The sequence below is a fragment of the Anolis sagrei genome, chromosome 7 (genome assembly GCF_037176765.1).
Source record: "Anolis sagrei isolate rAnoSag1 chromosome 7, rAnoSag1.mat, whole genome shotgun sequence".
In the NCBI taxonomy this organism is placed as follows: Eukaryota; Metazoa; Chordata; class Lepidosauria; order Squamata; family Dactyloidae; genus Anolis; species Anolis sagrei.
In genome coordinates, this window is record NC_090027.1 from 2,760,774 (window position 1) to 2,784,081 (window position 23,308).

Below are 23,308 nucleotides of genomic sequence, written 5' to 3' on the forward strand. Positions count from 1 at the left end.
CCAAGGTCTCCTTCTTCAACCCTTCTCGAGTAGGCGAAAGCTATGACTGGGATGGTGCTGGGGGTGGTGGCGGTGGTCCTGGCGGCGTGGGTGCCCGGGCTGCGAGGGGACCCACCTTGCCCACCCACCTGCCAGGCTTCGCGCTGCCCGGCGCCCCCCTCTCCTCTCGCCTGCCAGGCCCTCGGGGGTCAACTGCGCCCGGACCGCTGCCAATGCTGCTGGGAGTGCGCCCCCGGAGAAGGGCAGCCCTGCGCCCCCGGCCCACTCTGCGCCTCCGGGCTCTTCTGCAAGCGGGGCCCCCAAGGAGGAGGGGGAGGGGGCCGGCCCAGGGGGGTCTGCACCTGCCCGGACTCCCCCTCGCCCCTCTGCGGGAGCGACGGGCGCACCTACCGCAGCCTCTGCCACCTGAAGGCGCACAACAAGGAGCCCCCCAGGAAGGGGGCACAGATGCCCGTCATCGCCGTCCAGAAGGGCGCCTGCGGGGAGAAAGGTACGCCTGGCACGCCTGGCACACTTGGGGGGCCCAGGGGAGCACCCCAGGATAGGAAGGAGTGGCTGCCCGGTGAAGGAAGGGAAGGAAGGAAGGAAGGAAGGAAGGAAGGAAGGAAGGAAGGAAGGAAGGAAGGAAGGAAGGAAGGAAGGAAGGAAGGAAGGAAGGAAGGATGAAAAGGAGAGAGGGCAGAGAGAGGGAGGAAAGAAAGAAAAAAGGAAGGGAAGGAAGAAGGAAAAGGAAGGAAGGAAGGGAAGGGAAGGAGGAAGAGAGGGAGGAAAGGGGAAAGGAAGGAAGGAAGGAAGGAAGGAAGGAAGGAAGGAAGGAAGGAAGGAAGGAAGGACGGACAAAAGTATGGAAGGAAAAAAGAGGGAGAGAAGGGAGGGAGGTAACTAACGAAGAAGGAAAGAGAGAAGGAAAGGAAGACAAAGGGAGGAAAGGAAGGATGGAAGGGAAGTGGGGGGGGGGAAGGAGGAAGGAAAAATAGAAGGGAGGAAGGATGAAAGGGAGGTAGAGAAGGATGGATGGAAGTAAGGTGGAAAGGAAGGGAGGGAGGAAAGAGAGAAGGAAGGAAAGAGAAAAGGGAAGGGAAGGTTGGAAGGAGAAAGGGAGAGAGGGAAGGAAGGAGGAAATGGGGAAGGAAGGACTAAAGGGTGGAAGGAAAGGGTGGAAGGAAAAAGAAAAGGAAGGAAGGATAAAAGGAAGAGAATGAAGGAAGGAAGGAAGGAAGGAAGGAATGAAGAGGGAGAAGGAAAGGAAGGAAAAAAGAGAAGGAAGGAAGGATGAAAGGGAGAGATGGGAGGATGGAAGAATAAAAAGAGAGGGAAGACGGAGGAAGGAAAGACAAAGGGGAGGGAAGGAAAGATGAAAGGAAGGAAGGAGAAAGAGAAAGAGAGGGAAAGAAAGGGGGAAGGAAGGACAAAAGGGTGGAAGGGAAGGGAAGGATGGAAGGAAAAGAGGGAGGGAAGGGAGCGAGGTCACGAGGAAGAAAAAAGAAGGAAGGAAAGACAAAAGGAAGGAAAGGAAGGATGGAAGGGAAGGAGGGAAGGAAGGAAGGGAAGGAGGAAGAAAAGACAAAAGGGAGGGAGGGAGGGAAGGAAGGAAGGAAGGAAGGAGAAAGAGAGAGGGAAAGAAAGGAAGGACAAAAGGGTGGAAGGGAAGGATGGAAGGAAAAGAGGGAGGGAAGGGAGCGAGGTCATGAGGAATAAAAAAGAAGGAAGGAAAGACAAAAGGAAGGAAAGTAAGGAGGGAAGGGAAGGAGGGAAGGAAGGAAGGGAAGGAGGAAGAAAAGACAAAAGGGAGGGAGGGAAGGAAGGAAGGAAGGAGAAAGAGAAAGAGGGGGAAAGAAAGGGGGAAGGAAGGACAAAAGGGTGGAAGGGAAGGATGGAAGGAAAAAGAGGGAGGGAAGGAAGGGAGGTCATTAGGAAGGAAATAGAAGGAAGGAAAGACAAAAGGGAGGAAAGGAAGGATGGAAGGGAAGGAGGGAAGGAAGGAAGGGAAGGAGGAAGGAAAGACAAAAGAGAGGGAAGGAGAGAGGGAAGGAAGGAAGGAAGGAAGGAAGGAAGGCAGGAAGGAGAAAGAGAAAGAGAGGGAAAAGGGGAAGGATGGAATGAAAAAGAAGGAGGGAAGGGAGGGAGGTCATGAAGAAGGAAAAAGAAGGAAGGAAAGACAAAAGGAAGGAAAGGAAGGATGGAAGGGAAGGAGGGAAGGAAGGAAGGGAAGGAGGAAGGAAAGACAAAAGAGAAGGAAGGAAGGAAGGAAGGAAGGAAGGAAGGAAGGAAGGAAGGAAGGAAGGAGAAGGCACCTGCAGGGAGAAAGGTTGGCCTGCAGGGAAGGGGAACACCACTTGGAACAGGTCTGGGCAAACGTCCTAACTTGGGGGCTGTATGGCAGGCAGGCCAGGAGGGAGGGGGTTCTCCCCAAGGCCCTTTCCTCCATGGCCTTTCCTCCCGTTCCTTCCTCTTCTCTTTCGGAGTCAGAAAGTGAAGGAAAGACGGAAATGTTTGGATCCCAAAAGGGTTGGCCTTGGTCAGGATGAGATGGTGGACAAGAGAGAAGAAGTGTCTCCATGAGACCTCGTCTTGCCAACTCCTGAGATAGACCGACTTACTTACTTAGGCGATCCCTCATAGCCTAGGGATGGTGGTCCTCCAAGTGCAGCACCTTAGTGGTGAGTCCATAGGTGGCTGTGGAGCTCTATTCTTGATCCACATGTTCTCCCGCAGCGAGGACATCGGTTTCCAGGTGGAATGCAGTGACTGGTAGTGAATTAAGGCCAGGCATTTCTTCTGCGTAATGGATACATTGGTTGGTTGTCCTGCAGAACCTCTGGACCCCAACAGCCTGCGACAAAGGTTCAACTTCATTGCTGACGTGGTGGAGAAGATTGCCCCTGCCGTCGTCCACTTGGAACTGTACCGCAGGTAACGGAGCATCTGTCTGGTTATATCCTTTATCTGAAATGCTTGGGGTCAGAAACGTTTGGGATTTTGGAATACTTGCATAAATGCATATGTGTACATCTTGAGAGATCTTGGAGATGGTACCCAAGTCTAAACACAAGTTTTGTTGGTTTCATGCACACCTTAGATACAAGGGGCGTTCAATAAAGATTTCCCCTGACCCGTTTCTATTTACCACAGGACGCTGAAACAGCACATGTGTAATGACATAAGTCTCTATAAGTGACGTGCCAATTTACAGCACAGAACGGATAACGGCCCCGATTTGAGGTGAGAGGTTGGAGAATGGACCCAGAGGAATCCAAAGCAGTCCTCAAGTTCCTTGATTTCAAAGGCTGCATACTAAAGGAGACGTTCGATGAGATGAAAGAGGGTTATGGTGAGGATTCCCCATCATATGATGGAGTCAAGAACAGGCATCGTCCATTCCAATGTGGTCGTACTTCAGTGCAAATAGCTCCAATTCCAGGGCAACCCCACTCTGCTATTGAGGGTCACACCATCCAGCAAGTGAAGGTCGCCATTTTGGAAAATTGCCACATAACCATTCGCCACCTAGCCCAAAATGACAAGATGAGTGTGGGGTCCATGGAGAAAATCGCCCAAGACCATCTTCACATGCATAAGGTGTTCACTCACTGGGTCACACCTTTCCAGAAGAAGCACCGAGTCTAATGCTCTCAGGCTCTCTTGATAATGATGTGCCATGGAAACCAGGAGGACTTTGTCAACAGGAGGAAAGCTGGGTCCATCACTCTGATCCTGAGATCAAAGTCCAGTTGGTGTAATGGAAGCATCTTGATGCACCACCTCCAAAGAAGGCACATGCCCAACTCTCGGCAGGCAAGCTCCACTTATAGGATTTTGGGACCAGCACAGAATAGTGTTGATGGATCTCCTAGCAAAGGGGACCAGGATCACTGGGGCAGACTAGGCTTCACTGCTATGGAAATTGCAGGAGGCCATCCAAACCAAGAGACATGGCATGCTCTCCAAAGGTGTCTTTTGCCTTCTGCAAGACAGCGCACCAGTTCACAACTCTTGGAGTTGTTGCCCAAATGGAAGACGCATTAAATCCTTCTGCAGTGATTCTCAACCTGGGGGTCGCAACCCCCAGGGGGGGTCACCTGGCCATTTCAGAGGAGTCACAAGGCCGCATCCATTTATTTATTTATTTATTTACGGCATTTGTTGACCGCCGTTCTCAGCCCTAGGACGACTCACGGCGGTGTACAACATATAAAAAGTTTACAATAGACAATATCACAACAAAATCAACATCACAATCAATAATACCATTACACTAAATCATCCGCGCCGTCTCATTGTAGAATCATAAACCAAACTCGTTATCCATATTCCGTTCTGATCGTCATTACCAATAATTGTAGCACTTAGTCAAACGCCTTCTCAAATAACCATGTCTTTAGACTCTTGCGGAATGACATAAGGGAGGGCGCCTGTCTGATATCTACAGGGAGGGCGTTCCACAGCCGGGGGGCCACCACCGAGAAGGCCCTATCTCTCGTCCCCGCCAGACGAGCCTGTGAGGCAGGCGGGATTGAGAGAAGGGCCTCCCCAGACGATCTCAAGGTCCTCGTGGGCTCATAGGCCGAGATGCTGTCAGAAAGGTATTTTGGGCCGGAACCGTTTAGGGCTTTGTAGGCCAACACCAGCACCTTGAATTGGGCCCGGTAGCAGATTGGCAGCCAGTGGAGCTGGTACAACAAGGGCGTTGTATGCTCCCTGCGTCCCGCTCCTGTTAGTAACATGGCTGCCGCGCGCTGGACTAGCTGAAGCTTCCGGGCCGTTTTCAAGGGCAGCCCCACGTAGAGAGCGTTGCAGTAGTCAAGGCAGTAGCCCAAGGGCGCGGGCCAGACAAGGGCTCCTTCGTGCGAGGCCTGGCTTCGCACAAAGCCCACCTCGCCTGCCGCACACTCTCACTATCCGGCGTGAGTGTGAGGCGGGCGATCGCGCCAAGGTCTCACGCAAAGCCCCCTTGCCCACCTCGCGCTTTCGCCATTCGGCGTGGACACGAGGCGGGCAAGGCATCGTCGGCGTGAGGCCTGGCCTCGCGCTTTCGCCATCGTCGGGACCCCTGAGCAGGTCGCAAGGGGGGTGTCAGACAGGTCACCAAAGACCATCTGTTGACCATGGGGCTTCTGGGTGGTAGGTTTGGCTCAATTCTATCATTGGTGGGGTTCAGAATGCTCTTTGATTGCAAGTGAACTGTAAATCCCAGCAACTATAGCTCCCAAATGTCAAGGTCTATTTTCACCAAACTCCACCAGTATTCACGTTTGGCCATATTGAGCATTCATGCCAAGTTTGGTCCAGATTGAACATTGTTTGAGTCCACAGTGCTCTCTGGATGTAGGTGAATTACAACTCCAAAACTCAATGCCCATCAAATCCTTCCAGTATTTTCTATTAGTAATGGGAGTTCTGTATGCCAAGTTTAGTTCAATTTCATCATTAGTGGAGTCCTGAATGCTCTTTGATTGTAGGTGAAGTATAAATCCCATCAACTACAACTCCCAAATGACAAAATCTCTCTCCCCCCCCCCACCCCACCAGTATTCAAATTTGGGCCTATCGGGCATTTGTGCCAAATTTGGTTCAACGCAATCCCAGCAACTACAACTCCAAATGTCAAAGTCTATTTCCCTTAAACTCCATCTGTGTCCGTTCATATTTGGGCATATGGAATATTCGTGCCAAGTTTGGTTTGAGTCCACAGTGCTCTCTGGATGTGGGTGAACTACAATTCCCAAACTCAAGGTCAATGTCCACCAAACCCTCCCAGTTTTTTTTTGTTGGTCATGGGAGCCCTGTGTGCTGAGTTTGGCCCAATTCCATCATTGGTGGAGTTCAGAATGCTCTTTGATTGTAGGTAAACTATAAATCCCAGCAACGACAATTCCCAAATGACAAAATCATTATTTTTTTTGAGTGAAGGACATAAATTGGACTGTTAGGTGTCTTGTGTCCAAATTTGGTGTCAATTTCCCCAGTGGTTTTTGAGTTCTGATGGTATCACAAACGAACATTACATTAGGTTCTTGTGGGTTTTTCCGGGCTATAGGGCCATGTTCTGGAGGCAATTTTTCTCCTAACGTTTCGCCTGCATCTATGGCAAGCATCCTCAGAGGTACTGAGGTCTGTTGGAACTAGGAAAAGGGGCTTATATATCTGTGGAATGGCTGGGGTGGGGCAAAGAGCTCTTCTCTGCTGGAGCTAGGTGTGAATGTTTCAACTGACCACCTTCATTAGCATTTGAAGGCCTGGCTGAGCCTGGGAAAATCTTTTGTTGAGAGGTGTTAAGATGTGCCTGGTTGTTTCCTCTCTACTGTTTTGCTGTTGTAATAAGATTTTCCCAGGCTCAGCCAGGCTGCTACTTCCCGGCGGATGTCAGGTAGTGCAATACCGGCTAAGCAGTGTAATTTCTCCAGTGGTGTAGGGCGCAGGCACTCCATGTCTCATTAAGAGCCATACCCACTGTTTTAGCGTGGTGAGATGTGTTCCACACTGGGCATGCATACTCAGCAGCGGAGTAGAACAGCGCAAGGGCAGATGTCTTCACTGTGTCTGGTTGTGATCCCCAGGTTGTGCCAGTCAGCTTTCGTATGATATTGTTTCTAGCACCCAGTTTTTGCTTGATGTTCAGGCAGTGCTTCTTGTAGATCAGAGCACGGTCCAGAGTGACTCCCAGGTATTTGGGTGCGCTGCAATGCTCCAGTGGGATTCCTTCCCAGGTGATCTTCAGAGCTCGGGATGCTTCTTGAGATGAAAGGCACATGTCTGTGTTTTAGATGGATTAGGGATCAGCTGGTGATAAATTATTGTTGATGTTGTTTTGGGGCAGAGTGCCTTACACCAACAAAGAAATCCTGGTGTCCAGCGGCTCGGGCTTCATCGTGTCGGAAGACGGCTTGATTATCACCAATGCCCACGTCCTCACCAACAAGCAGAGGATCAAAGTGGAGCTCAAGAGCGGCCACCAATTTGATGCCAAAGTCAAAGAAGTCGACCACAAACTGGACATCGCCCTGATTAAAATAGACGCCAACGTAAGTCCAGCTGTAAGTCCACCCTCTTAGTGGACCGCAAAGCTTGGGAAGTCAGTGACTGGTCGGGGGGGGGGGTGGACTCTGGGAGTTGTAGTCTTTTTAAGAAAGTAGTATTATCTGCAGTAGAAACGTGGCTTGCATCGGACTAGAAATAATTTGATCCTTGGCTCTCACAGAGTGCTTTGCAAGCCTATCAGCTTATGTTACAGGTCACAACAAACCATTATAGCATCGGGTTGTTGTAGGTTTTTCCGGGCTATATGGCCATGTTCTAGAGGCATTTTCTCCTGACGTTTCGCCTGCATCTATGGCAAGCATCCTCAGAGGTATGAGGTCTGTTGGAAGTAGGAAAATGGGTTTATATATCTGTGGAATGACCAGGGTGTGAATGTTTCAGCTGATCGGAGGATCTGCCCAGCAGGAGCACTGGGAGATCCATCTTAAAGAGGAGAGCTAATCAAGGTGGTCAGCTGAAACATTCACACCTAGCTCCAGCAGACAAAGGTCCTTTGTCCCACCCTGGTCATTCCACAGATATATAAACCCATTTTCCTACTTCCAACAGACCTCACTACCTCTGAGGATGCTTGCCATAGATGCAGGTGGAACGTCAGGAGAAAATGCCTCTAGAACATGGCCATATAGCCCGGAAAAACCTACAACAACCCAGTGATTCTGGTCATGAAAGCCTTCGACAATACATTATAGCATCCCTGCCTACGTACCTTCAAGGTGTTTTGGATCACCGCAGGTGACTAGGTGCCTTCTAGGCTTGATTCCTTCTTTGCTGTGTGTTTCCCCCCATTCAGATGGATCTCCCAGTGCTCCTGCTGGGCAGATCCTCCGATCTTCGGCCTGGGGAGTTTGTGGTGGCCCTGGGGAGCCCTTTCTCCTTGCAGAACACAGTGACCACGGGGATCGTGAGCAGCACACAGCGAGACGGCAAGGAGCTGGGGCTGAAGGACTCGGATATGGAGTATATCCAGACGGATGCCATTATCAATGTAAGTGAAGCCTTCTCTGGATCAGTGGAGGATCCGGCTGTATCATATGGCCCATAATATTTAGTTATGGCTGTTCCTAGACTGAATAGATCCCTGCCAAGGAAAGATGGGTTGCTCCCTTCTTTGTCCAGCATGCAAAACATTTTAAAACTATAGGTAAAGGTTTTCCCCTGACATTAAGTCCAGTCATGTCCGACTCTGGGGTGTGGTGCTCATCTCCATTTCTAAGCCGAAGAGCCGGCGTTGTCTGTAGACACCTCCAAGGTCATCTGGCCGGCATGACTGCAGTAACCCCGTTACCTTCCTGCCTAAGCAGTACCTATTGATCTACTCATATTTGCATGTTTTCGAAATGCTGCGTTGGCAGAAGCTGGGGCTAACAGCAGGAGCTCACCTGTGACCTTTCGATCAGCAAGTTCAGCAGCTTAGTGCTTTAACCCACTGCACCACCGGGGGCTCCTTAAAACTATAGGAAATAGCAAACTAGAAGGGCCGTGAATATGATAGAGGTGCTGGGCGAATGGGCTTATTAACAAAAGACCCTCCCCATAAATGTGCAGTAGAGAAACTTATTAGCAGCAGCACGGCCTGTCAGTGGCATTGGCGGCACAGCAAGGCAAGGAACACGATCATCACAGCCATCTTTAGGTTATAAACTACTTCATTTACAGCTATACACAGTAGCACATCGTAAAACTGCTCCCTCTCCGTCAGGTAGCCACATCGCGAACACGCTGTTATCAGTATTAGTCCACACCTCCTGCATTCCAGAGTGACGTATGATGCACGATGCTGCGTCCATTATTATTATTTATTATTATTTCAGTTACTTTTACTAACACTGAGGCCTACCTCACACTGAGGCCTTTCTCCCACTGAGGTGAACTACCACTGAGGCTTTCTCATACTGAGGCCTACTAACACTGAGGCCTACCTCACACTGAGGCCTTTCTCCCACTGAGGTGAACTACCACTGAGGCTTTCTCATACTGAGGTCTACTAACGCTGAGGCCTTTCTCCCACTGAGGTGAACTACCACTGAGGCTTTCTCATACTGAGGCCTACTAACACTGAGGCCTACCTCACACTGAGGCCTTTCTCCCACTGAGGTGAACTACCACTGAGGCTTTCTCATACTGAGGCCTACTAACACTGAGGCCTACCTCACACTGAGGCCTTTCTCCCACTAAGGTGAACTACCACTGAGGCTTTCTCATACTGAGGCCTACTAACACTGAGGCCTACCTCACACTGAGGCCTTTCTCCCACTGAGGTGAACTACCACTGAGGCTTTCTCATACTGAGGCCTACTAACACTGAAGCCTTTCTCCCACTGAGGTGAACTACCACTGAGGCTTTCTCATACTGAGGCCTACTAACACTGAGGCCTACTAACACTGAGGCCTTTCTCCCACTGAGGTGAACTACCACTGAGGCTTTCGCATACTGAGGCCTACTAACACTGAGGCCTACCTCACACTGAGGCCTTTCTCCCACTGAGGTGAACTACCACTGAGGCTTTCTCATACTGAGGCCTACTAACACTGAGGCCTTTCTCCCACTGAGGTGAACTACCACTGAGGCTTTCTCATACTGAGGCCTACTAACACTGAGGCCTTTCTCCCACTGAGGTGAACTACCACTGAGGCTTTCTCATACTGAGGCCTACTAACACTGAGGCCTTTCTCCCACTGAGGTGAACTACCACTGAGGCTTTCTCATACTGAGGCCTACTAACACTGAGGCCTTTCTCCCACTGAGGTGAACTACCACTGAGGCTTTCTCATACTGAGGCCTACTAACACTGAGGCCTTTCTCCCACTGAGGTGAACTACCACTGAGGCTTTCTCATACTGAGGCCTACTAACGCACTGAGGCTCTTTTCCCAGAAAGACCTCTCACAGGCAGAGGACTACTAAGGTTTTAAGTAAATTGGGGGGAAAGCTCAGCTGTCAAAGAATGCTGCCAGAGGAGGTGCATTTGGACAAAGTGATTAACCTGATTCTCTTCTCGCTTTCAGTATGGAAATTCCGGCGGACCCTTGGTAAACCTGGTAAGGCATTACTTCTTTGCTCTGCCTCCATTTCAGTGCTACCTAAATGTACTGGAGTATTTTGTTTTTTTGTTTGTCCTCTGGCACCTGTCACATATGCTGTGGTTAGAAGCCTACCTTTAATCTTCATACCTAAGGCTTGTTCTACTAGGGTTGCACGAAAAGTAACGCCTCCACCTTCGTAACTCCTCAACAGATGGCAGTGCTGGTGTGCGGCAGGTACTGGCTTGTTCAGCAGACTCTCCTCTACAGTTCCATTTTGGCGAGAAGCCTTAGCATTGAACGGTTGCGTTGTTAAAGTGTGAAGTGTGGAACCCTGTGCAGACGGTCGGTCAATGCGACTTAAGCAACGAGCAGTCATTCAATTCTTGACAGCAGAAGGTTTCACCCCAAAGGAGATTCATCAGAGAATGCAAGCTGTTTGTGGTGATTGTGTTGATGTGAGTACTGTGCGTCGTTGGGCTGCACATTGCTTAAGTCGCATTGACTAACCGTCTGCACATGGTTCCATACTTATAATAATAACAAGCCGTCCCCTGCCACGCGTTGCTGTGGCCCAGTCTGATGATATGGAAAATAAAGTAATTAGAAAGTGTTGGTTTCTAATATATGTAATGTCTTTATGCTTGTGGGTAAACGGTATTTCTTGATGTTTCTTTGACAGTGTTGACGTAGAGACTGTCTGGTTTGCCTACTCTGGAACATGCAACATATCATTGTCCATCTTTAGGAGTCCCTTTCATAGCTATAATACTTTATCTGTGTGTGTGTGAATCATATTAATCTATCTATATCTATGGCTGGATGGCTCTCTGTCGGGAGGGCTTTGATTACGTTTTCTTGCCCTGGTGAAGGGAGTTGGATTGGATGGCCTTAAGTATTTTCTGTTGGTCATGCATAGGGGTTCTGTGTGGGAAGTTTACCCCGATTATGTCATTCGTGGTGTTCATTCAATGTGATGGCGCGAGTGGCGCCACCTATGTATAGAACTGTTAGTTGTAAGACTTAAACTGTTGTATCATGCTTAGTCCTGCCCCTTTTTACACTGCTCGTGTATAGTTGTATGGATTGGTTGCTTGTAGCTGTCAATCAGTACTGTTTGGCTCCACCTCTTCCTGCAAGAGGGGAGAACTTCCTTTTTCTCTTCATTCTGCCTTCAGAGTTCATACCAGATGGATGTGAGTAAGAGACTTGATTCTAAAAGACCCTGATTTAAGTTACCTCTTAGCACCAGTTCTGAGGTTTTTTACCCCTAGGACTCATGCTTTATGTCCAGATCGTCCTGGACAATTATTGAGGAGACCCAAGCGCCTTCAAGCCGGTTCTTTTGGCACCAAAGGAAGATCCTGAATCTTCAAAACATAGGCCATCTGAACTGGGGTTGAGGATTGTTCCAGCATTCACAGCCATTGAGGAAGGAGGAAACTTGGTGAGGCTTCAAACCCCTTGGACCCAGGACTGATTGAGACTGTAACGTATGTTTTCCTTCACCCCTCAAAAGTTTTCCAGCTCATTGCTTTAAAGAAATGACTTTGTGATAAATAAAACTTATCTTGAGCTATTTACAGCGTTTTGGGTTTTTGGGAGTTCCAGTTTCCTATAGGAGGGCAAGAAGCAATCCCTGGGGGAAAGGTGCCATGCCCATCCCTTCTTCATTAAGACTAATAGCCCCCAAGTGCGACGGCACATTCAGAATGGTCTTTGATTGTAGGTGTACTATAAATCTCAGTAACTACATCTCCCAAATGCCAAGGTCTATTTTCCCCAAACTCCATCTGTGTTCTTATTTGGGCGTATTGAGTGCTTGTGCTAAGTTTGGTCCAGATCCATCTTTGTTTGAGTCCACAATGGTGTCTGAATGTAGGTGAACTACAACTCCCAAACTCAAGGTCAATGCCCACCAAACGCTGCTAGTATTTTCTGTTGCTCATGGGAGGCCTGTGTGCCAAGTTTGGTTCAATTCCATCGTTGGAATCAGAACGCTCTTTGATTATAGGTGGACTATAAATTCCAGCAACTACAACTCTCAAATGACAAAATCATAATTTTTTGAGTGATGGTCACTCCTTGTGTAGTGAGACGTTTTGTTGCCAAATTTGGTGTGATTTCGTTCATTGGTTCTTTCGTTTTTAAGGTACTCATTATGCACAGAGCATTTTTATATATATACAGATAATAAAAAATAAAACTTTATTCATACCTTGCCACTATCTCTCCAAGGGAATTGGGAGCGGCTTACATGAGGCCAAACCCAACAACATATCAGTAAAAACAACAAAGCAATAAGCAAATAAAACAATACAGTTAATATAAGTCACTATTTATTTGTCGTGTCAGAACAACCAGTCAAATTATATTACATTTCTAACAGAACAAAGCAAACAAGCAGATTACAAAATTTGTGAGTATGAGAGCTGATTCAATGTCCTTTGACCAGTATCTGGCCACTTGGAGTGCTTCTGGTGTTGCTGCAAGAAGGTCCTCCCTTGTGCATCATGTGGCAGGGCTCAGGGTGCATTGCAGCAGGTGGTCAGTGGTTTGCTCCTCTCCACACTCGCATGTCGAGGATTCCACTTTGTGGCCCCATTTCTGAAGGTTGGCTCTACATCTCGTGGTGCCAGAGCGCAGTCTGTTCAGCGCCTTCCAAGTCGCCCAGTCCTCTGTGTGCCCAGGGGGGAGTCTCTCATTTGGTATCAGCCATTGGTTGAGGTTCTGGGTTTGGGCCTGCCACTTTTGGACTCTCGCTTGCTGAGGTGTTCCAGCGAGTGTCTCTGTAGATCTTAGAAAACTATGTCTTGATTTAAGTCGTTGACGTGCTGGCTGATTCCCAAACAGGGGATGAGCTGGAGATGTCTCTGCCTTGGTCCTTTCACTATTGGCTGCTACTTCCCGGCGGATGTCAGGTGGTGCAATACCGGCTAGACAATGTAATTTTTCCAGTGGTGTAGGGCGCAGGCACCCCGTGATAATGTGGCATGTCTCATTAAGAGCCACATCCACTGCTTTAGTGTGGTGAGATGTGTTCCACACTGGGCATGCATACTCAGCAGCAGAGTAACACAGCGCAAGGGCCGATGTCTTCACTGTGTCTGGTTGTGATCCCCAGGTTGTGCCAGTCAGCTTTCGTATGATATTGTTTCTGGCACAGTCACTTATATAAGTCACTTATAGACAATAACTTATAACTTATAGACTTATATAAGTCACTTATAGACAATAACACACAAAGATTAAAAAACTTATGGTACTTTGCACTTTAACAATGCAACTGTTCAATGCTAAGGCTTCCCGCTGAAATGGAACTGTAGAGGAGAGTCTACTGAACAAGCCAGTATCTGCCGCATGCCAGTACTGTAATCTGTTGAGGAGTTACGAAGGTGGAGGCATCACTTTTCATTCAACTCTCGTATATTCTGTGCAGTGACACCTTCAGAAACCCCTAGTGCTTTTAGTGGGAACCCCATCTCCTCCTCGTCGTGCCCAATACTGGCGACTTCCAACATAAATCTCACTTGCTTTTTGTCCATTGTTGGGGACTTCTTGACTTTTTTGGCTGTCCCATCACACCGTTGATTCACGTTCAGCTTGTGGCCTGTTGACCTAATGTCTCCATTTCTTCCCAATAGGACGGCGAAGTCATTGGGATGAATACTCTCAAAGTTACGGCTGGCATCTCCTTCGCCATCCCTTCAGATCGCATCCGCCGGTTCCTGGAAGACTCGCACAACCGTCAGACAAAAGGTGAGAGTGTCGGGAAGCACAACCAGAAATTCATTGGCGTTTCCTTCTTCAGAACAGGCTGGGTGACCATCTGCCAGGAGTGCTTTGATGGTGCATTCCTACATGGCTGAATGGGCTTGGGCTGGATGGCCCTTGGGGTCTCTTGTAACACTACGTCAGCCAATGTGTGTGTAATTTTTAGTTGATTGTTTCCGAATGCTAATGGCCATTTCTCCCCTCTTTCTAGGAAAGAGCAGGACCAAGAAGAAGTATCTAGGACTCCGGATGCTCCCTCTGACTTTCAAGTAAGCCTTTGTTGTCGTTTTGCTGGACGTTGCACTTTTTCATTACAGGAGAGTCTCGCTTATCCAACCTTCGCTCATCCAACCTTCTGTATTATCCAACGCAGTCTGCCCCCCGCCCAGATCCACAGCTGTTTCAATACATTGCGATGTTTTGGTGCTCAATTCATAAATACAGCAATTACTACATAACGTTACCATCTATTGAACTGCTTTTTCCAGAACCATAGAATCCTAGAGTTGGAAGAGACCTCCTGGGCCATCCAGTCCAACCCCATTTTATTTATTTATTTATCTACTTTGCTTGTATACCGCAGTTTCTCAGCCCGTAGGCGACTCAACGCGGTTCACAAGAGGAAAAAGACAATCATAACAGCATACAATTTAAAAACCATTAACAGCATAGTATGCAAAGTAATGACACATCAATAACAACACATTAACGTCTCGTAACTAGAATCGTGATCCAATTCGTCGTCCATAATTCCGTTCCTATATTCATCGTATTCATTGCACTGTTTATCCGAATGCCTGTTCAAACAGCCAGGTTTTTAGTTTCCTTCGAAACACCATTAACGTAGGAGCTGTTCTAATGTCCATGGGAAGGGCGTTCCACACCCGAGGGGCCACCACAGAGAAGGCCCTGTCCCTCGTCCCCGCCAGCTGTGCCTGTGATGCAGGCGGGATCGAGAGCAGGGCCTCCCCAGAAGATCTTAGAGTCCTGGTGGGTTCGTAGGCAGAGATACGTTCGGATAGGTAGCTTGGGCCCGAACCGTTTAGGGCTTTATAGGCCAACGCCAGTACTTTGAATTGAGCCCGGTAGCAGATCGGCAGCCAGTGAAGCTGGTGCAGCAGAGGAGTTGTATGCTCCCTGCGCTCCGCTCCTGTTAGTATCATGGCTGCCGAGTGTTGGACTAGTTGGAGCTTCCGAGCCGTCTTCAAAGGCAACCCCACGTAGAGAGCGTTGCAGTAGTCTAGACGGGATGTAACCAGAGCGTCCTGCCAAGAAGCAGGAAAATTGCATTCAAAGCACCCCTAACAGATGGCCATCTAGCTTATGTTTAAAAACCTCCAAAGGAGGAGCCTCCACCACACTCCGGGGCAGAGAGTTCCACTGCTGAACGGCTCTCACAATCAGGAAGTTCTTCTTCATGTTCAGATGGAATCTTATTTGTAGTGCGAAAACCCCCACTTAATACAATAATTAAAATGAAGAACAATTTTAACAAATATAAACTTATTACTATTTCAATGGGAAGTGTGGGCCTGCTTTTGGCTCATGAGATAGGATTGTTGCCGTTGTTGTTGTGTGCATTCAAGTAATTTCAGACTTAGGTTGACGCTGAGCAAGAGCTGGGTAAATTACCTTGGAGGGCCGTATCCAGCCCGCGGGCCTTAGATTGAGGACCCCTGGTCTACAGACTGGTCCTGCCCCCTTTCCCCCTTTCCTCCCTCTTCCTTGTCTTGCCTTTCCCCCTTATTGGGAATGGAGAGAGAGTTGGGGAGCGCTCCTTTAACTGAAGGAGAAATACTGGAGGAAAGGGGGAATATCGGATAAGAGCGTCGGATAAGATGGAATGTCGGATAAGCGAAGGTCAGACAAGCGAAGGTTGGATAATAGGCTTGGGTAACAACGCAAAAATTTGTTTCTAAAATCGATTTGTATTTGGGGGGGTTTTTGCGTTTCGATATTTAAAATAATTACAAAACTTTCCTTTGAAAAAGTTCAGTATTTACGAAATTTCGTTAATTTCGTTTTTAGGATATTTTTTGAATTTTTTTTGAAATATTTATTTATAAATATTTTCAGAAATATTTAAAAATGGAAAATTAACAATGCTTGCTCTGTTGTGGAGCGAACACAGCCACAGGACAGGGACAAACTCACACACACAGGCACACAAGGGTCTTTTCTTTTTTTAGAATATTTTTTGAATTTTTTTAAGAATAAAAGAAAGATATTTTTCAGAAATATTTAAAAATGGAAAATTAACAAAATGCTTGCCCTACCCTGTTGTGGGGCGAAAACAGGGCAAAGCCTCCCCGCTGCTCCCAGCAATGAATGAATGAATGAATGAATGCAAGCACAAGCAATGAATGAATGAATGAATGCAAGCACAAGCAATGAATGAATGAATGAATGCAAGCACAAGCAATGAATGAATGAATGAATGCAAGCACAAGCAATGAATGAATGAATGAATGCAAGCACAAGCAATGAATGAATGAATGAATGCAAGCACAAGCAATGAATGAATGAATGAATGCAAGCACAAGCAATGAATGAATGAATGAATGCAAGCACAAGCAATGAATGAATGAATGAATGCAAGCACAAGCAATGAATGAATGAATGAATGCAAGCACAAGCAATGAATGAATGAATGAATGCAAGCACAAGCAATGAATGAATGAATGAATGCAAGCACAAGCAATGAATGAATGAATGAATGCAAGCACAAGCAATGAATGAATGAATGAATGCAAGCACAAGCAATGAATGAATGAATGAATGCAAGCACAAGCAATGAATGAATGAATGAATGCAAGCACAAGCAATGAATGAATGAATGAATGCAAGCACAAGCAATGAATGAATGAATGAATGCAAGCACAAGCAATGAATGAATGAATGAATGCAAGCACAAGCAATGAATGAATGAATGAATGCAAGCACAAGCAATGAATGAATGAATGAATGCAAGCACAAGCAATGAATGAATGAATGAATGCAAGCACAAGCAATGAATGAATGAATGAATGCAAGCACAAGCAATGAATGAATGAATGAATGAATGAATGCAAGCACAAGCAATGAATGAATGAATGAATGCAAGCACAAGCAATGAATGAATGAATGAATGCAAGCACAAGCAATGAATGAATGAATGAATGCAAGCACAAGCAATGAATGAATGAATGAATGAATGCAAGCAGCCAAGACAGAGCCAACCATCAAGCCTCCCTCCCGCACCTCCCATCTCCTTCGCAATGAGCAATGCGGCCACGCGGAGCCGCTTTTAAAGGGCAGCCCGCCCAATCACAATGAGCCATGGTGCTTGGGAGCGCCGGATTGGCTCCCGGCGCACCCAGCATCCTCCATCCCTAAAACGTCATTTCCGAAACGGGCGGAAGCTCGTAAAAAAGATGGAGGATGCCGTTTCGATATTTAAAAACACTTCCGGTTTTGAAAATATGTTTTGTAATCGTTTTGTAATTGCTAAAATTAACGAATATTTAACGAATTACAAAATTAACAAACGAAACCGCCCAGGCCTATCGGATTAGCAAGACTCTTATCCGGTCCAGTGTATCTGTCCGAACGTATCTCCCTCTATGTCCCACCCCGGAGTCTGAGATCATCTGGGGAGGCCCTGCTCTCGACCCCACCACTGTCACAAGTGAGGCTGGTGGGGACGAGGAGCAGGGCTTTCTCAGTGGTGGCCCCTCACCTGTGGAACTCACTCCCGGGGGAGATTAGGGCATCATCATCCCTCCTCGCCTTCAGGAGTAGGGTGAAAACCTGGTTATGGGACCAGGCCTTTGGGCACTCTGGCAATTAAACCAGTTAATCAGGCAGGTAAGACCAGCAGGATGAATGAATGGAATGAAAAACTAGATCTAGGTGTTAACAAACACTGACCATGTAAGAGGAGAAACTGGGTTTGTATTTGGTTTTAATGATTTTATTTGTTTTATTGTTATATTGTATGCATGTCAACTGTGAATTGCTGTAATTTTGTGTAATTTTGTGTACGATTGTTTATGATGCAGGCATCAAATTGTGCCTTGCTCCTGTAAGCCGCCCTGAGTCCCCTTCGGGGTGAGAAGGGCGGGGTAAAAGAACCCCCAAATAAATAAATAAATAAATAAATAACTCTACTGTACTAGCTCCGTGTTTGGCCTGGGTTACCAAATTATTGGACTGCTGGACCGTGTTTGCAATCTATTTCCAGCCTCATCCGTGAGTTGAGACGAAGGGATCGGAATTTCCCAGACCTGATTGCCGGGGTCGGGGTCTACGTCTATGAGGTGATTCCAGGAACGGCTGCCGAAAGGTAAACAAAGAGGAATGCGGGATAGTCTGCTAGAATGTTCTTGCATTGCAGTAGTAATCGGAGCCAGGAGAGGCACTTCCTTGGCGAAATTTTGGCTTCGGAAGTGCATCTCTCACGCCTAGTTCTAGGTTGAGTACGCCTTTGTGCAGATATAGAATTCCCATCATCCACATCTATGCGAGCTATAGAATGTGGGGATTGCAGTTCAGCCTTTCTGGTGCCTCGCTAAGCAATCTACCGTATATACTCGAGTATAAGCCGACCCAAATATAAACCGAGACACCTAATTTTATGACAAAGAAGGGTGGGAAATGCAGCAGATATTGGTAAATTTCAAAATAAAAAATAGATATCAATACAGTTATATGAACTGAGGCATCAGGAGGTTAAATGTTTCTGAATATTTACATTAAACTGTAATTTAAGATCAGGCTGCCCAACTCTGATTAAACCGTTATTCTAACCTTCTTCAGTGCTTACGTATCCTTCTGATAATAATAGTATAAAATAAAAAATGTAATAAAAATAACAATAATGCAGTAAAATAATAAATGTAATAATAATAGAGTAAAATAAGTGTAATAATAATAGAGCAAAATAATAAATGTAAAAATAATCAATAGAGTAAAAGAATTAATGTAATAATAATAGAGTAAAATAATAAATGTAATTAAAACAATAATAATAAACAAAGTAAAAATAATAAATGTAACAATAACAATAAATAGATAACAATAGAAAAAATTAAATGTAATAATAGAGCAAAATAATAAATGTAATAATAATAGAGTGAAATAAGTGTAATAATAATAGAGCAAAAGAATAAATGTAATAATAATAATAAATAGAGCAAAATAATAAATGTAACAATAATAGAGTAAAATAATAAATGTAATTAAAACAATAATAATAAACGAAGTAAAAATAATAAATGTAACAATAACAATAAATAGAGAAAAATAATAAATGTGATGATAATAATAGAGTAAAATAATAAATGTAATAAAAATAACAATATTACAGTAAAATAATAAATGTAATAATAATAGAGCAAAATAATAAATGTAATAATAATAATCAATAGAGTAAAAATGTAATAATAGAGCAAAATAATAAATGTAATAATAATAGAGTAAAATAATAAATGTAATTAAAGCAATAATAATAAACGAAGTAAAAATAATAAATGTAACAATAACAATAGAGAAAAATAATAAATGTGATGATAATAGAGTAAAATAATAAATGTAATAAAAATAACAATAATACAGTAAAATAATAAATGTAATAATAATAGAGTGAAATAAGTGTAATAATAATAGAGCAAAATAATAAATGTAATACTAATAATCAATAGAGTAAAAATGTAATAATAGAGCAAAATAATAAATGTAATTAAAACAATAATAAATGAAGTAAAAATAATAAATGTAATAATAATAGAGTGAAATAAGTGTAATAATAATAGAGCAAAATAATAATAATCAATAGAGTAAAAAATGTAATAATAGAGCAAAATAATAAATGTGGTGATAATAATAGAGTAAAATAATGAATGTAATAAAAATAACAATATTACAGTAAAATAATAAATGTAATAATAATAGAGTGAAATAATAAATGTAATAATAATAATCAATAGAGTAAAAATGTAATAATAGAGCAAAATAATAAATGTAATAATAATAGAGTAAAATAATAAATGTAATTAAAGCAATAATAATAAACGAAGTAAAAATAATAAATGTAACAATAACAATAGAGAAAAATAATAAATGTGATGATAATAGAGTAAAATAATAAATGTAATAAAAATAACAATAATACAGTAAAATAATAAATGTAATAATAATAGAGTGAAATAAGTGTAATAATAATAAAGCAAAATAATAAATGTAATATTAATAATCAATAGAGTAAAAATGTAATAATAATAGAGCAAAATAAATGTAATAATAATAGAGTAAAATAATAAATGTAATTAAAGCAATAATAAACGAAGTAAAAATAATAAATGTAACAATAACAATAGAGAAAAATAATAAATGTGATGATAATAGAGTAAAATAATAAATGTAATAAAAATAACAATAATACAGTAAAATAATAAATGTAATAATAATAGAGTGAAATAAGTGTAATAATAATAAAGCAAAATAATAAATGTAATAATAATAGAGTAAAATAATAAATGTAATTAAAGCAATAATAATAAACGAAGTAAAAATAATAAATGTAACAATAACAATAGAGAAAAATAATAAATGTGATGATAATAGAGTAAAATAATAAATGTAATAAAAATAATACTAATTACAGAGTCAAATAATAAATGGAAATAAGTGTAATAATAATAAAGCAAAATAATAAATAATAATAAATAGAGTAAAATAATAAATGTAATAATAATAGAGTAAAATAATAAATGTAATTAAAACAATAATAAATGAAGTAAAAATAATAAACGTAACAATAACAATAAATAGAGAAAAATAATAAATGTGATGATAATAATAGAGTAAAATAATGAATGTAATAAAAATAATACTAATTACAGAGTCAAATAATAAATAACTTTGACTTGAGTATAAGCCAAGGGGAACTTTTCCAGCCTAAAAAAGTGGCTGAAAAACTAGGCTTATACTCGAGTATATATAGTATAGATTGTGTTATTACCAAGGGAAATGGCTCCAAAAAAGACCATTTCTCCTGTATTTTAAACTCTGGCTTTGGTTCCAGCGCTGGTCTGCAAGACGGGGATGTCATTATCGCCATTAACGGGAAAACCGTCACTTCGACGCGAGACGTCACGGATGCCGTGCAGAACAGCGAGGCCCTTGCCATTGTGGTGCGGAGAGGGAATGAAGACCTCATCCTGACAGTCGTGCCAGACGAAATCGATTAAAAGTTGCCCTTTTGAAGCAAAAGAGTTATGTGAGAGTCTTAAGTGAGTCTGTAAGACATAGCGTACTCCATGGTTCAAAGAATCAAAGAATCCTAGAGTTGGAAGAGACCTCCTGGGCCATCCAGTCCAACCCTATTCTGCCAAGAAGCAGGAATATTGCATTCAAAGCACCTCTGGCAGATGGCCATCCAGCCTCTGTTTCAAAGCCTCCAAAGAAGGAGCCTCCACCACACTCCGGGGCAGAGAGTTCCACTGCTGAACGGCTCTCACAGTCAGGAAGTTCTTCCTCAGGTTCAGATGAAATCTCCTCTCTTGTAGTTTGAAGCCATGGCTCCATTGCATCCTAGTCTCCAGGGAAGCAGGAAACAAGCTTGCTCCCTCCTCCTCCCTGTGGCTTCCTCTCACATATTTATACATGGCTATCATATCCCCTCTCAGTCTTCTCTTCTTCAGGCTAAACATGCCCAGCTCCTTAAGCCACTCCTCGTAGGGCTTGTTCTCCAGACCTTTTATCATTTTAGTCGCCCTCCTCTGGACACATTCCAGCTTAGAGTCAATATCTTTCTTGAATGGTGGTGCCCAGAATTGGACACAGTATTCTAGGTAAAATGGTCTAACCAAAGCGGAATAGAGCATGGGGAGCATGACTTCCCTAGACCTAGACACTAGGCTCCTATTGATGCAGGCCAACATCCCATTGGCTTTTTTTGCTGCCACATCACATTGTTGGTAAAGTGTACGCCGTGGACCAGGAGCCTCCCACTTATCTGATGGTAAGGGGCCTGGGCCACTGTCAGAAAGGTAAATTGGTTGAAAAGTGGAACCTAGGCTGTTGAAGTTTGCAAATGCAAGGCTAAATATTGGAGAGGAAAACCTTCAAGGTGCCATAAGAGCATCAGCAGAGGTCGAAAGGGCGAACCAGGGATTGAAAGTACAGTATACGGCAAAGTTGGAATGGTGGAAAGTTGAAAAACAAATCATGAAAAAGTGGGAAACACATGCAATCCAACAGGAAAGGAGACAAAATATTGATAATTTTAAAATGCCATCATACTCAATGAGACCTGGATTCAATAATGCAACCGTTTAAGCAGCAATAGTTACTTGAACAGTAACAGATTAACTCAATTCCTTTAGTTTCCTACAGGCCATAGTAAATCGTAATGTAAATATCGGATATGTAAGATGGTCCAAATCTTGCACGAATACCTGATACGCCCACATTTGAATACTGGTGAGGTTGGGGTGGAATTGGTTTGTCATCTGGGAGTTGTAGTTGGTGGGATTTATAGTTTACTTACAATCAAAGAGCATTCTGAACTCCACCAACGATGGAACTGAACCAATCTTGACACACAGGACTCCCATGACCAACAGAAAACACTGGAAGGGTTTGGTGGGCACTAACCTTGAGTTTGGGAGTTGTAGTTCACCTACATCCAGAGAGCACTGACGATTCAAACAATAATGGATCTGGATCAAACATGGCACTAAAACCCAATATGCTCAAATGTGAACACTGGTAGAGTTTGGGGGAAATAGACCTTGACATTTGGGAATTTTAGTTGCTGGGATTTATAGTTCACTTACAATCAAAGAACATTCTGAACTCCACCAATGATGGAATTGAACCAAAGTTGGCACACAAAACTCCCATCACCAACAGAAAATACTGGAAGGGTTTGGTGGGCACTAACCTTGAGTTTTGGAGTTGTAGTTCACCTACATCCAGAGAGCACTGAGGACTCAAACAATGATGGATCTGGACCAAACTTGGCACTAAAACTCAATATGCCCAAATGTGAACACTGGTGGTTTGGGGGAAATAGACCTTGACATTTGGGAATTGTAGTTGCTGGGATTTATAGTTCACCTACAATCAAAGAGCATTCTGAACTTCACCGACGATGGGAAACTAACACAGACCTCTCATGACCAACAGAAAATACTGGAAGGGTTTGGTGGGCGCTGACCTTGAGTTTAGGAGTTGTAGTTCACTTACATCCAGAGGGCACTGTGGACTCAAACAATGATAGATCTGGACCAAAGTTGGCGCTAAAACTCAATATGCCCAAATGTGAACACTGGTGGAGTTTGGGGGAAACAGACCTTGATATTTGGGAGTTGTAGTTGTGGGGATTTATAGTTCACCTACAATCAAAGAACATTCTGAACTCCATCAATGATGGAATTGAACCAAACGTGGCACACAGAACTTCCATAACCAACAGAAAATACTGGAAG

The 23,308-nt window shown here is 44.1% G+C and overlaps 1 protein-coding gene across 1 annotated transcript; it reads left to right on the top strand.

Moving 5' to 3' along the window:
* Window positions 1-369: 369 nt before the first annotated feature.
* On the top strand, window positions 370-21,086 carry HTRA4 (HtrA serine peptidase 4). The gene is made up of 9 exons (XM_060787651.2): window positions 370-490; window positions 2,814-2,913; window positions 6,818-7,022; window positions 7,832-8,026; window positions 10,047-10,079; window positions 13,706-13,820; window positions 14,047-14,104; window positions 18,058-18,159; window positions 20,899-21,086. Exons 1-9 carry the CDS (start codon window positions 448-450, stop codon window positions 21,062-21,064), a joined length of 1,017 nt encoding a protein of 338 aa, XP_060643634.2. The 5' UTR covers window positions 370-447; the 3' UTR covers window positions 21,065-21,086.
* Window positions 21,087-23,308: the final 2,222 nt, after the last annotated feature.

What these genes read in the sequence shown, in the direction of transcription:
- HTRA4 (XM_060787651.2), top strand. Translation starts at nt 448, where the DNA reads ATGCCCGTCATCGCCGTCCAGAAGGGCGCCTGCGGGGAGAAAG. An exon ending in AGACGGATGCCATTATCAAT is followed by an intron (nt 8,027 to 10,046) that starts GTAAGTGAAGCC and finishes TCTCGCTTTCAG; the next exon opens with TATGGAAATTCCGGCGGACC. An exon ending in GCGGACCCTTGGTAAACCTG is followed by an intron (nt 10,080 to 13,705) that starts GTAAGGCATTAC and finishes TCTTCCCAATAG; the next exon opens with GACGGCGAAGTCATTGGGAT.